Below are 15,783 nucleotides of genomic sequence, written 5' to 3'. Positions count from 1 at the left end.
AATCAAGATAATATATCCATCACCCCTAGAAGTTCCTTCCCACCCCGTTGCATTTGTCTGTCTTTTCCTACCATCTTTCATCTTCACCCAACGATTGATCTGCCTTCTCTAGAGATTAGATTCCATTTTTAAGAATTTTATATCATTATTTTATAAACTATGCTGTGCCTTTGGCTTCTTTTACACAATAATTATTTTGAAATTCATGTTGTATGGAATTAATATATTGTATTGCTGGGTATTCATTGTATGGTTCTATTATGCTTTGTTCATTCACCTGTTGATAGACATTTAGCATGTTTCTACTTTTTGGCTGTTACAAATAAAGTTGCTGTGAACATTTGTATTTATAAGTCTTTGTGTGGACAAATGCTTTCTCTTTCGACCCTTAAAAAATGAGAACAAACTGAGGGCTGATGGGGGATGGGAGGGAGGGTAGGGTAGGTGATGGGTATTGAAGAGGGCATCTTTTGGGATGAGCACTGGGTGTTGTATGGAAACCAATTTGACAATAAATTTCATATATTTAAAAAAAACAAACGCTTTCTCTTTTCTCTTAGGTAAATATGTAGGTGGAATGGTTGTATCACATGACAAGTTTTTCAGAGTAGTTGTATCATTTTACATTCCCACCAACAATGTATGAGAGTTCTAGCTTTCTATCTCCTGATCAACATTTGGTGTGATCAGTCTTTTTAATTTTAGCCATTCTAAAATTAGTGGTGCTCTCTGTGGTTCTAATTTATATTTCCCTAATGACTTATTATGTTGAGTATCTTTTCATGTGCTTATTTGCCATTCTTATATCTTTCTTGGTGAAATAGTTTTTCAAATCTTTTGCCCATTAAAAAAAGTGGATTGTTTTTTATTGTTGAGTTTTGAGAAGGGTGTGTGTGTGTGTGTGTGTGTGTGTGTGTGTGTCTGTCTGTCTGTCTTTTTTCTGGACATAAACCCTTCATGAAATTATTTTTCTTCTTTTTTTAAATGTTTATTTTTGAGAGAGAGAGTGGGGAGGGTCATAGAGGGGACAGAGGATCCAAAGTGTAGACTGTGCTGAGAGCAGAGAGCCCAATGTGGGGCTCGAACTTAACAACTGCGAGATCATGACCTGTACTGAAGTCAGACACTTAACCGACCGAGCCCCTCAGGCGCCCCTATTCTTTACTTTAATGTTGAAGCTTAGATGGCAGAGAGTGGGCAGAATGGGAATGGTGATTTTCACTTCCAAGGTATACACATTCAGACCCTGGATCACTTGGGACTCTCTGGAGGGAACATCCTTGGCCATGACACAGATTCCATTGTGGTAATGTGGCCATGGGGAAAGCCTAAGGTACTGTCTACCTGCTTATAGGGAGCAAATCACAAGGATGAACTAAGGCAGAACAGCATCGTGGATGTCACACATTCTGGAATAACTGTTGAACTCATGTGAGATACCATCAAGAATTACTAGGATACTGGGTAAGACAGGAATGAAAAGTCCTACATAACTAATGGTGGGCACACAAGCCAGCCAAGCCATGGTTAATTTCTATTAAGTTGAACCCTTCTATAAACACACAGGCTTTTTTTCTTAGGCTTTTCCTTTTATTCTCTTACCAGTATCTCTTGAAGAACACACATTCTTAATTTTGATAAAGTTCAGTTTGTCAACTTTCTCTTTTATCTTTTAACATGCTTTTCATGTTACATACAAAGATTTTCCCTATGTTGTCTTCTGTAAGTTTATTTTAGGTTTTACATTTAGATCTATGATCCATTTGTAGCTTATTTTTATATATCCTATGATGGGTGGATGGAAGTTTTTTGTGTTTTTAAATGAATATCTGAATGTTCCATATTGTTAGTTGAAAAGACTGCTTTCTCTGGGGTGCCTGGGTGGCTCACTTGGTTAAGTGTCTAACTTTGGCTTAGGTTATGATCTCATGTTTGTTTTTTTTTTTTTTTTAATTTTTTTTTTTCAACGTTTTTTATTTATTTTTGGGACAGAGAGAGACAGAGCATGAACGGGGGAGGGGCAGAGAGAGAAGGAGACACAGAATCGGAAACAGGCTCCAGGCTCTGAGCCATCAGCCCAGAGTCTGACGCGGGGCTCGAACTCACGGACCGCGAGATCGTGACCTGGCTGAAGTCGGACGCTTAACCGACTGCGCCACCCAGGCGCCCCAATGATCTCATGTTTTATGAGTTCAAGCCCCATATCAGCCTCTGCACTCACAGCATGGAACCTGCTTGGGATTCTCTGTCTCCTCTCTCTGCCCCTCCCCTGCTTGCAAGCGTGCATACATGCTCTCCTTCTCTCTGAAAATTTAATATATAAACTTCAGAAAAAGAAAAGACTCCTTTCTCATTGAATTAAAAAATTGCCTTTGCACCTTGTTGAAAATCATTTAGCCATATGTATATAGGTGTATTTCTGGACTGTGTTCTGTTCATTGATCTAGTTGTCTACCCTAATGCCATTATTATTATTTTGTGTTGCTTTTTCTTTTTTTTCTTTCTTTTTTTTAAATTTTTTTTTCAACGTTTATTTATTTTTGGGACAGAGAGAGACAGAGCATGAACGGGGGAGGGACAGAGAGAGAGGGAGACACAGAATCGGAAACAGGCTCCAGGCTCCGAGCCATCAGCCCAGAGCCTGATGCGGGGCTCGAACTCACGGACCGTGAGATCGTGACCTGGCTGAAGTCGGGCGCTTAACCGACTGCGCCACCCAGGCGCCCCTGTGTTGCTTTTTCAAACAGAAAATAGAATATGAAAGCAATATTGCACATAGAGACAGGAAGTAGGTGGTTGTCAGGGGGCTGAAGGGAGGTAGTAATAATGGGGAGTTATTTAATGGGTTCAGTTTCAGTTTTGCAATGTGAAAAGTGTTCGATGCATGGATGTTGGTGATGGTTGCACAATACCATAAATATACTTAATGCCACAGAACTGTATTTTTTTTTTTTTTTTTTTTTTTTTTTTTGGGACAGAGAGAGGCAGAGCATGAACGGGGGAGAGGCAGAGAGAGAGGGAGACACAGAATCGGAAACAGGCTCCAGGCTCCGAGCCATCAGCCCAGAGCCTGACGCGGGGCTCGAACTCACGGACCGCGAGATCGTGACCTGGCTGAAGTCAGACGCTTAACCGACTGCGCCACCCAGGCGCCCCAGAACTGTATTTTTTTAAATGGCTGAGATGATAAATTTTTTTTATCATCTAATGGCTAAGATTTTTTTTTTTTTTTTTTTTTTGGCCATGATTTATTACAAGCTATATTGCACAGTGTCTGGGGCAGAATGAATACTCAGTTTCAGTTGACTGATTTAAAAAAAAAAAAAAAAAAAAAAGACCCAAAGAGGTTAGCTAGCAAATGTTGAGGGTAAGAAGTTTGAATCCACAGCCAAAAGGCATATTATTTCATTCTATTACATAGCTACATCTGAATTGTAATACTTTTCCCCAACATGATAAAGCTTGGATTTTAAAATCTCCAGACTTAACTAGGTATTCTAGGTCAATGCTTGTATCAGTAATGACTCACTAAAGTAGAAATGGAGGATATGTGAGTTTATCCTCTTCTTTCTCCCTGTCTTCCTGTTGCATTTATGTTTCTTGAAAGTTGCTAATCTAAAATCTCAAGACATAAAGTTGGCTCTCTTTTTTGGTATTTTTTAAATTGTAGTGAAGTATGCATCATATAAAATTTACCATTTTAACCATTTTTAAGTATGCATTCAGTGGCATTAAGTATATTCCATTGATCTGAAACCATCACCATGATTTGTCTTCAGAACATTTTCATCTTCCCAAACCAAAACTCTGAACCCTTTAGACACTAACTCCCCATTTCTCCCTCTCCCTAGCCTCTAACCACCACCCTTCTATTTTCTGTCTCTAAGAATTTGACTATGGTACCATGTATGAGTGGAAACATACATTATTTTCTCTTTGTGATTTGCTTATTTCACTTAGCATAATGGCTTCAAAATTTATCCATGTTGTGGCATGTGTCAAATTCCCTTACTTTTTAAGGCTGAATAATATTCCACTATGTGTTCATACTACAATTTGTTTATTCATTCATCACTTGATGGGTTTGGCTTTTATAAATATGCTGTTATGAACATGGGCACAAATACCTTGTCAAGTCCTTGCTTTTGACTCCTTTGGGTATATATCTAGAAGTGGAACACTGGGTCATATGATAGTTGTTTATTTTTAAAATAATTATTTATTTTGGGGAGCCTGGGTGGCTTACTTGGTTAAGTGTCCGACTTTGGCTCATGTCATGATCTCATGGTTCGTAAGTTCAAGCCCTGCGTCAAGCTCTGTGCTGACAGCTCAGAGCCTGGAGCCTGCTTCAGATTCTATGTCTCCTGCTCTCTGTGCCCTTCTCCAACTCACACTCTCTCTCTCTTTTGAAAATAAACAGACATTGGGGCGCCTGGGTGGCGCAGTCGGTTAAGCGTCCGACTTCAGCCAGGTCACGATCTCGCGGTCCGTGAGTTCGAGCCCCGCGTCAGGCTCTGGGCTGATAGCTCGGAGCCTGGAGCCTGTTTCCGATTCTGTGTCTCCCTCTCTCTGACCCTCCCCCGTTCATGCTCTGTCTCTCTCTGTCCCAAAAATAAATTAAAAAAAAAAAAAAAAAACCGTTGAAAATAAACAGACATTTAAAAAAGTTAAAAATAAAATAATTATTTTGAGAGAAAGAAAGAGTGAGAGTGAGAGCCTGCATGTGGGTGCAGTAGGGAGGAGGGGCACAGAGAGAAAGGAGAGAGAATTCCAAGTAGGCTCTGCACTGTCAGCACAGAGCCTGATGTCAGGGACTTGATCCCACAAATCATGAGATCATGATCTGAGCTGAAATCAGGAGTCACATGCTTAACCTCCTGAACCACTCAAGTGCCCCAGGTAGCTGTTTAATTTTTGAGGGACCACCATGCCATTTTCCACAGTGGCTGCACCATTTACATTCCCAGCAACAACGCACAGGGGGTCCAAATTCTCCATATCCTTGTCAACACTTGGTATTTTCTGGTTTGGTTTGGTTTGGTTTGGTAATAGCCATCCTAATGGGAATGAAGTGGTTATGTCATTGTGATTTTGATTTACATTTCTTAATTAGTGATGTTAAGCATCTTTTAATGTGCTTTTTGGCCATCTGTGTATCTTTGGAGAAATGCCTGTTCAAGTCCTTTGCCCATTTTTAATTAGGTTGTTTGGGTTTCGTTGTTGAATTAAAAAAAAAATTTTTTAAGGTTTATTCATTTTTGAGAGAGACAAAGTGTGAGTGGGAGAGGGGCAGAGAGAGAGGGAGACACAGGATCTAAAGCAGGCTTCAGGCTCTGAGCTGTCAGCACAGAGCCCAGTGTGGGGCTTGAACCCACCAACTGTGAGATCATGACCTGAGCCAAAGTTGGACACTTAACCTACTGAGCCACCCAGGTGCCCTTTGTTGTTGAATTTTAAGGCTTCTTTATATATTCTGTATATCAGTCTTAACAGATATATGATGTGCAAATATTTTCTCCTGTTCTGTGAGTTGCCTTTTTACCATACTGGTAGTGTCTTTTGGTGTACAAAAGTTTTAAATTTTGATATAATCCAATTTGTCTGTTTTTACTTTTGTTACCTGTGCTTTTGGTATCATATTCAAGAAATCATCTTAGATCTGTATTGAGTTCATTTTTGGATATGGTATAGGGTGAGTCTAATTCTTTTGTATATGGTTACCTAATTTTCCCAACACTGTTAAGAAGACTGCCCTTTCCCGCATTGAATGGTCTTGGCACCCTTGTGGAAACTCATTGACCGGATATGTATAGTGTTTATTTCTGGGCTTTCTGTCTCATTGGTCTGTATATCTTGTTTTCATGCCAATATACACTGCTTTGATTACTGTAACTTTGTAGTAAATTTTGAAATCAGGAAATGTGAGATTTGCAACTTTATTCTTTTCAAGATTGTTTTGGCAATTCTTGGTCCCTTGAGATTCCATAATTTTAGTATGGATTCTTCTATTTCTGGGGAAAAAAAGTCATTGGGATTTTGATAGGGATTGCATAGAATCTGTAGATTGCTTTGGGTAGTATTGATATCTTAACAATAGTAAGTCTTCCAATTTATGAACGTTTCCATGTTATGTCTTTCCATTTATTTGTGTCTTCTGTCATTTCTTTCAGCAGAGTTTTATAATTTTCAGTGTGCTTGTCTTTCCCTTCCTTGGTTAAGTTTATTCCTATTTCTTTGATGTTATTGTAAATGGACTAGTTAACTTCTTTTTCAGATATGTCATTGTTAGTGTATAAAATCAACTGATTTTTGTGTGTTGATTTTGTATCCTGCAAGTTTGCTCAATTTGATTATTCAAATTTATTATTATTTTTTTACTGTGGAATCTTTAGCACTTTCTACATGTACAATCATGTTGTTTACAAAACATTGAAACTTTTACTTTCTCTCCAATTTGGTTGCTTTTTGTTTCTTTTTCTTGCCTAATTGCTCTTACTAGGACTTCCAGTACTATGTTGAATAGAAGTGGTGACAATAGGCATCTTTTTTTCCTGATCTTAAAGGAAACGCTTTCAGTCTTTCACCATTGAGTATAATGTTAGCTGTGGGTTTTCTTTTTTTTTTTTTTTAATTTTTTTTAACGTTTATTTATTTTTGAGACAGAGAGACACAGCATGAACGGGGGAGGGGCAGAGAGAGAGGGAGACACAGAATCGGAAGCAAGCTCCAGGCTCTGAGCCATCAGCCCAGAGCCCGACGCGGGGCTTGAACTCGCGGACCGCGAGATCGTGACCTGAGCTGAAGTCGGACGCTTAACCGACTGAGCCACCCAGGCGCCCCAATGTGGGTTTTCATCTATTATTGGTGTATATTATGTTGAGATAGTTTTTTCTTTTTTATTCAAACATTTTTTTAATGTTTACTTATTTCTGAGAGAGAGACAGAGTGTGAATGGGGGAGGAGCAGAGAGAGGGGGAGACACAGAATTCAAAGCAGGCTCCAGGCTCCAAGCTTTCAGCCCAGAGACCAATGCGGGGCTTGAATTCATGAACCTTGAGTTCATGACCTGAGCTGAAGTCAGATGTTCAACTGACTGAGCCAGCCAGGCGCACTGAGATAGTTTTCTTCTGTTCCTTGTTGATTATTTTTTATCATGAAAAGTTCTTGAATTTTTCAAACACCTTTTCTGCATTAGTTGAAATGATCTTGTGAAGTTTTTTCCCCTTTATTCTATTAATGTAGTTTTTACATTGATTTTCATATGCTGAACCATCCTTGCATTCCAGGAATAAATCCCATTTGGTCATGGTATCTAATCCATTTTAATGTGCCATTGAATTTATATTGGTAGTATTTCGCTGATTTTTTTTTTTTTTTTTTTTTTTTATAATTTAAGAGAGAGCCTGCATGCAAGGGTAGGAGAGGGGCAGAGAGATAGAATCCCAAGCAGGATCCACACAGTCAGCTCAGAGCCTGACATGGGGTTCAATCTCATGACCCTGGGTTCATGACAAGAGTCGGACACTTAACCAACTGAGCCACCCTGGTGCCCCAATGAATTTTTTATCAGTGCTTATAAGGGATATTGATCTGTAGTTTTCCTACTTGTAGTCTTTCTTTGGCTTTGGTATCAGAATAGTGCTGGCCATATAGAATGAGTTAGAAGTATTTTGTCCTCTTTGATTTTTTGAAAGATTGAAGTTAACTGTTGGAGCTATTCCCATCCAAGCTCGCTTCCTTACTGTTATTGATAATTCAGATGAAGATACCTTATAAGATGCTGTAGTAACTTAAGATTACCTCATAAAAGAAACATATGAAAATTTTATTCAACTTCACCAGTAATGAAAGGATTGTTAAATTGAATAAACAAAATAATTGTATTTCCCCTATCCAGTTGACCCTCAAAAAATCATATTTAGATTGTAATATACAATAATTGTGACAGCTCCCAATCTGTCACTGTCTAACACTAATAATAGGAATGTAAATTGGAACAAATTTTCTGGAGCAGAATTTGGCACAATGTAAAGCTTTAAAAATTATGCGTCTTTTGACCTAGCAATTCCATTTATAGGATAGTATCCTAAGAAAATTGTCATGAAGAATACATGCAAGAAGTTAGAGGAATGCCTTCAACATTATGTGTAACAATACAAAGTTAAAAACTATAATGTCCAGAAAAAGAGAATTGGGTAATAAATTGTGATACATACACAAGCCTGTGCAACTATAACATACTGATGTTGGAGAAAATGTCACAAAATAATGTATAGTATGATTCCATTAAAATGTTTCTATTTAGGCATTAAAACCCCCTCAGATTTAATATTACCTGTTAACAGTGGTCTGTTTCTGGGTGGTGGTAGTGTGGATTCTTGATATTATTTCTACTTCTCCATCTCTCTATTTTTTAAACAGTAAATGATACTAGTTTTAGGACAACACAGGAAAAGGTATTCTGTTACAATTGAAAATGGTGCTTGCCTCAGCAGCACATACACACTACAATTGAAAATGAAATGAAGCAAGAAACCATAGTTAAATCTTATGACAGAATCAGTATCTAAAAATAATCTGGGTAGGCTGGGATGATGGACTGAATCCAATGAAATTTAATCAGCATGGATGAATTAGGTAGATAAGATAGAGTAATAAGTAAGTCATATTTCTGGGTTTAAAAAACCAACTATACTCAGTATGGAAAGTGTGAAGTGGAGCCTGATAGCAACGTACGTAAAAGACTTAAAGATTTTAGTTGACTCTGCCCACTTTTTCTGTGTGAACAGCCAGCCATTTTCCTCCCCTTCCATTTCATCTCACACCCAGCTTAGTCTCTTCGTGGGAAACCTCCAGTGTTTCCTCACCAAGTGACGTTAAGTCTTGTCACCATTTGCCCCCATCTGTTCTAGTCATCTTTTCTGACTGTTCAAGTTGCTGTCTATTTGGAGTCCTCCTGTTCCTCTCCCTTTTGCTTTTTTCAAACTTGAGCCATACTTCAGAAATCAGACTTAGTCTTGTTGGAAGCCTGTCTGTCATAGTGCGATCACATTTTACTCAAATTTATTTTAATTCTGGGAATTTCATATATTGAGAAATTAAAATCAATAAGGTTTCTCGCTTTATGTGCAAAATTTGAAATAATGCAAATCTCTTCTGTTAAAAGTGACATAATTTCCTTTTGCCTTGGGACATGCAGCCTTAACAGTAAATACCTTTTTTCATTTCTTTGTGAGCCACCAGCATTCTAAAGTGTGGGGCATTAATTAGCATCACTGCCACAAAACCTTCCCAGAAGCAGTCACTTTAATGATACTACAAAATATTAAAGACAGTGCTTAGGGGAAAAAAGGAATTTAAAAGCAACTTAAAGGGGCACCTCGGTGGCTCAGTTGGCTAATAAGCATTTGACTCTTGGTTTGGGCTCAGTTTATGATCTCACGGTTCATGAGTTTGAGCTCCAGGTCATGCTCTGTGCCCACAGCACATAACCTGCTTGGGATTCCCTCCCTCTCTCCCTCCCTGTCTTTCTCAAAAATAAATAAACTTAAAAAAATAAAAGCACACTTAAAATAGTTGTAGAATTGTGCATTCTGAGAAGACATGCAGCAAAGTGATGAAGTGTGGGCTCTGGAGCCAGGTACCTCTGAATTCAAATTTAAATTCTGAATCCTGCACTTAGCTAGTGGGTGACTTTGGGCAAACAACTTAATCTGTGTCTCTGCTTTCTTATGTGTGTATGTACGTACATTTATTTATTTGTTTTGAGAGAGAGAGACTGAGCGAGCAGAGGAGGAACAGGCAGAAAGAGGGAATGAGAGAATCCCAAGCAGGCTCCGCACTGTCAGCGCAGAGCCTGATGCGGGGCTCAGACCCATAAACAAGATCATGACGTGAGCCGAAATGAAGAGTCAGATGCTTAACTGACTGAGCCACCCAGGTGCCCCTCTTTGTTTCCTCACTTTAAAAAAAAAAAAAAAAAAGGAAAAGATTTTATTTTTAAGTAATCTCTATACCCATTGTGGTGCTCAGACTTAACAGCCCTGAGATCAGGACTTGCATGCTCTATCAACTGAGTCAACAAGGCACCCTTTTGTTTCTTCAGTTTTAAAATGGGCTGGGGACACCTGGGTGGCTCAGTTGATCTTGATCTTGCAGTTCATGAGTTTGAGCCCCACATCAGGCTCTCTGCTGTCAGCACAGATCCTCTGTCCCCCACTCTCTCTACCCCAACCCCATGTGCATATGCTGTCAATAAATAAATAAAAATAAAAATAAAATAAAGCTTAAAAAAGAATAAATAAAATGGGCTGATGATCGGGGCACCTGGGGGACTAAGTTGTTTAAGTGTCTGACTTTGGCTCAGGTCATGATCTCATGGTTCATGAGTTTGAGCCCCGCATCAAGTTCTGCACTGGTGGTACAGAGCCTGCTTGCAGTTCTCTCTCTTCTCCCTCTCTCTCTCTGCCCCTTCCCCACTTGCATGTGTGCTGTCTCTCTTCTCTCTCTCTCTCTCTCTCAAAAGGAATAAATAAACTTAAAAAAAAAAAAAAAAGGGCTGTTGTAAATTGTGTTAGTAGCATGGAAAGCTCCTAGGAGAATACATAACTAATACTGTGTGCTCAAAAATACTATGAGAATTCCATTGGGAATATTTCTATTAAAGAAAATAGTCTTAAACCACTTGAGTTTTAAATTGCAGTACATCCCTGCATAAAATATGACCATTTTGTAAGAAATGCTCCCTCTTTGGGGCATCTGACTGGCTTAATTGCAAGAGCATGTGACTCTTGATCTCGGGGTCGTGAATTTGAGCATGTTGGGCATAGAGATTACTTTAAATAAATAAACTTGAGAAAATGCTCCCTTTTAGATAGTTTCTCGGAAAATAGGATGTGCCAGTCTCTTTGAAACCATGTAGTGAAGAATGTAGATAGAATTCAGATGAAGGGAGATTTCTTCCCCCTTCGTTGTAAGCATAATAATTGTTCACTAAAGAAAATTTGAGCGTGGCTGGGTGACTCGGTTGAGCATCCAACTCTTGATTTCACCTTAGGTCATGATCCCAGAGTCATGGGATCAAGCCCCAGTCAGGCTTTGTGCTGAGCATGGAGCCTTCTTGAGATTCTCCTTTTCTCTGTCTTCCCTCTCCCCTGCTTGTGTCTGCACTCTTTCCAAAATAAAAATTAAAAAAAAAAAAGTTAAAAAAAAAGAAACTTGGGGGTGCCTGTGTGGTTCACATCCCACTCTTGGTTTTGACTCAGGTCATGATCTCCCAGCTTTGTGGGTTTGAGCCCCTCATCCCTCGTAGAATTCTCTCTCTCCCTCTTTCTCTGCCCACCCCCAATTTGTACTGTGTCTCTCAAAATAAATAAATAAACTTTAAAAATAAAATAAAATAATTTTAAAAAGAAATTTGGGAAGTTCAGAAAAATATGAAAACAACAAAAAAATTGTTCATAATGCTACTACTGTCCCAGTGCTAACCATATTAGCATTTTAGTTAAGTTCCTTCTAAGTTTTCCCCTGTGCGTTATTGTTTTTTTTTAATATACATATATGTTGTGATTATAGCATACAGAACTGGAGGGTATTTAGCCTGGAGAAGTAAACTATTGTAGAAGTCCAGATGAGTCCATAGTAAACTATGTTGGGGGCCTGGTTAGGGTCACTAGCTATAGAAGTAAAGCATAGGGGTAGGAAACAAAAGTATTTCTGAGGTTTGAATCAACAAACTGTGGGGTGGTGATTTAGTTTTTTAGCTCTGGCTCCTGAAAAGAGGCAGATGGAACATAGGAGGAAGAGCATATCTGCTGGGGAAGATGTTTGTTTTGGACATGTTGAGTTTGAGATTTGAGTAGGATATTCAGATGGAAATGTCTAATAGGCAGTTGAGGTTTTTAACAGACATGAGAGGTAATCTGCCTGGGATATGCATGAGAGCACCCCAGTAAGAATGTTTAAAATCATCAAAGATGGCGCCTGTAAAGATGCACTTGTATCTGACCTCTCAGTATACCTTTCTATTTAAGGGCAAGAGTAGAATTTCCATCCTTACTACTCAGCACAGTATTACCACATAGTAGGTGTTTGTGGAATAAATGAGTTTATTGAAACAGAGAGGGGACATTAATTTGGTCTCTGTAGAATCCTAATGAGCTTGAGGAAGTGATATTTATTATTTATCTTCCCTTTCTCTTTCAGTTTTCTTGGTGTCTAAAATTTAAATTTCTAAGGAGAAATGAGACCTATTTTTCTTTACTGCTTCTGATGGAATTTTGTTTACATGAGATACTTAAATATTATTTGGATGGCTGTAATTCAGCTTAATCTTGAATTTTTTTAAAAAGGTGATTGTGAGAAAGATTGTTTCAGTGAATCTTCAAATGCTTGGAGTATGTCATAGTGCATATGTTAAGAAGATCTATTTAATTGGACTAACACATAAGGATGAAAAGATTTAGGAATATAAAAATATATAGATCAGTATAGGGCAAGCTATAAACATAAATATCCATGGGGTATTGAATCTTTGAAATTGTGTAGCTTGTGCAAGTCTTCATGAAATGTGTCAGAAGATACTAGATTGGTGGCAGGAGCATTCTTAGTGGGAAGGTGGACTGGAAAGACCCACCTCATCTGTATGCATTCAACCTTTCCCTTTGTATACTTTAGGCAGCAGTTGGTTAATTTGCATGTGTGGTTTCAACTGTCACACTGTTGACTCATTCTGAAAGCTCCATGAGGATAGGCCCCCATGTCTTTTTCCCCCAGTACCTAACAGTGTAGGTTAGAGTAAGCTATCGGTAAATATTTGTCCAGTGAATAAAATGATGAATGGATTAGCAAACATTTAGTGAGACTTGAGAATGTTCTATGGGGGTGGGAGTGGGTGGAGAATTGTTAGTCCTGTAAAGATTGAAAACACATAATATCTGACCTCAGGGAGCATAAAATCTGGTATTGAGTATAAATTTATCAAGCTCTCTGGTTTAACCAACGCAGACAATTAAGTAATTTGCTGACCTGAAACAGTTTGTAACATAGATTTTAATAAATTTCTTAAGAGAGATTATGGGAATTTTTATTTATATAACAGATAATCACATAATCTCCATTCCTTTTGTGTACTCATTTAGCTGCAAAAAGCGTTGTTGTGGGCTCAGTTTTATGAACCTTTGATATTATGAAGTTTTTATTTTATTAAAATTTGGGATTTCTTTTAAATATATATTTTTAATGTTTATTTATTTTTGAGAGACAGAGAGTAAACAGGGGAGAGGTGGAGAGAGAGGGAGACACCGAATCCGAAGCAGGCTCCAGGCTCCAGGCTCCGGGCTGTCACCACACAGCCTGATGCAGGGCTCGAACCCATGAACTGTGAGATCATGACCTGAGCTGAAGTTGGACGCTCAGCTGACTGAGCCACCCAGGCGCCCCTAAAATTTGGGATTTGATTAAATGAGGACATAATGCTCCTCTGAAAATACAGAAGGAGCTCATATCTAAACTGTGATAAAGAAGCAAGATACCTAATTGAATTGGTATACTAAAACAACTGGCTTGATCACTCAAGTATGCAAAGACCAGATAATCCAATGTGTTAGCTAAGAGTTTTACTATATATGGTATAATTGTTTATGATGTATTTCCTTGTAAGTTTTTTTTTTTTTTTAAAGCAATCAAGACTAGTCAGTTCTTAATTATCAGAACTGATATAAGGCCTTTTTGGAAACTAAAACTGCAAAAAATCCAGTGGAATCCTGTAGTGCTACTATAACTATTTGTGGTTCTTCACGCAGAAAAATTAAAGTGAAGACAGGAAGTTAGGACTTTTTGAAGAAATTATACTGGGGGTAATGAATTCAGATCATATGTAATTCACTCAAGATAAAGCTACCCTTTGAAAATAAGACACTGGTCCAGTCAGAATGTGTATTCTGAGGGAAAAAACTTGTATGCTGCCTATGCATAATTCAGGTGGTAACCTAACTAGATATATCAGTTGAGCATAAGTAAAACCTAAGCAGTTGTTGGAAGGAAGATATATATTAATAGAAGAGAGCACAACCCTGTGGAACTTAGAGTCCCCAAGCAAGAATTTTGCAGTGATTTTCTAGCATTGTCCAGAGAGAACATAAGCCAGCTTTCCACCATCATTTTAACAAATTCTTAGTGTTGGACACATGTAATTTATTAGGCTTGATTGTAGTTCCATTTTCCTTTGTTTTAGATTTCATACTCACCAGATACACCCTCTTAGGTAACCACGCTATGGGTAAGGTATTACTCTGGGTGGTAATATGACTGTCTCCTATTATAAACAAACAAATCGGCAGTTGGCCTATACGTGAATTTTTAAAAAATAAACTTCATTGAAAATAAAATTATAACATCATTCTTTCATAAATTGGTTGGTGTAAATTAAGCCTAATCAGTGCTATGTGTGCAGAGAAAAATGGATTTTATAGAGCTATAGAGCTGAGGGCCATACTCAGGAATAAACGTCTTCTTGTAGAAGGCAGGAACCATAGTCCTATTCTCATATACCCAGTGCTTACTACTGGCTGGTGCTCAATTTAATCTATTAATGAAACTCATTATTGAATCTCAGAGATCATAACTCCAGACTTCTAGTGAGAACAACTATAGAGATTTTATGGCTCTACCTTTAGATTTATTCTCATGTCAAAAGAGCAGTTCTGGCTTTTCTTTAATTCAGCAGAAACAATTCATTAAATGATGAAAATAGAGTCTTCTCGGGGTGCCTGGGTGGCTCAGTCAGTTGAACATCCAACTCTTGATTTTAGCTCAGGTCATGATCTCACAGTTCATGGGATCGAGCCCTGCATCATGCACTTTGTTGACAGTGCGGAGCCTGTTTGGGATTCTCTTTCTCCTTCTCTGTCTGCCCCTTCCTTGCTCATGCTCTGTTTCTCTCAGAGTAAGTAAGCAAACATTAAAAAAAAGAGAGAGAATAGAATCCTGTAAACAAATGAGAGGCTAAAAAGGCAAATAAAAGGTGTGTGCATTTGTTAGAAAAAAGGGGAGTGACAGTATTTGAGAACAAAGACAGTCTCTTTGTTTCATTGTTTTTATTTCTTAAATAATTAATACTCTAATTTTATTTTTTAGACCTTATTGCAGTACGCAAGCAACAAGAATGCCTCAGAACATATGGTGTATCTTCTGGAGGTATATCGACTTGCCATCCAAAGCTTTGCCAGTGCACGCCCATATTTAACTACTGAATGTGAAGATGTCCTGTTAGTGCTTGGCAGATTAGTACTGTAAGTTTAAGTACTTGAGTCACTGTTAAAATTGAGTACTTCTGGTTGTAATGTTTGCTTGACTTTTCTTTACTATGAAATCACATTATTCAGAGCACCATTAAAGCCATACCTTTGAATGAAATTTCCTTTGCTCTGGAGCCTTCATACTCTGGTTCCCAGGAAATAAAGTGCAAGCAAAGCTCCAGCCAAACAACGTAATCTTTAAATGCCTCCAGTCTCTTCTACTCAGGCTTAGCATCCAAGAATAATACATTTTCTCTCTGTTCTTAGGTATAGATCAATTTAAGTGACAGTATCTGGAAACTGTAGTGGTCTTTGAGGATCACTTTGTGGAGAAATACTCTGAAATTCTACAATTCAATTACATTATTTGAACTAAGAATAATTTTATTAGCGGACAATATCAGGATATAGTATAAGATTACTACCCTGAGTCCATGATAATTTAGCTGTTGTTTTAATATTTAGCTGTTGTAGTAACAGATAAAAT

At 38.1% G+C, this 15,783-nt stretch overlaps 1 protein-coding gene across 1 annotated transcript in view; it reads left to right on the top strand.

The window, feature by feature from the left end:
* The window catches only part of RLF (RLF zinc finger), an 86,745-nt gene that overhangs the window by 18,730 nt on the left and 52,232 nt on the right, over positions 1-15,783 (top strand). The window contains exon 2 of the mRNA XM_058717900.1: positions 15,136-15,290. Within this exon, the coding sequence (XP_058573883.1) occupies positions 15,136-15,290 (155 nt within the window). The remainder of the gene's footprint in view (positions 1-15,135; positions 15,291-15,783) is intronic.

Source organism: Neofelis nebulosa, chromosome 2 (genome assembly GCF_028018385.1).
Source record: "Neofelis nebulosa isolate mNeoNeb1 chromosome 2, mNeoNeb1.pri, whole genome shotgun sequence".
Taxonomy (NCBI): Eukaryota; Metazoa; Chordata; class Mammalia; order Carnivora; family Felidae; genus Neofelis; species Neofelis nebulosa.
Note: the sequence above shows the minus strand (reverse complement) of the source record. Positions and strands in the feature narration are given on the sequence as shown.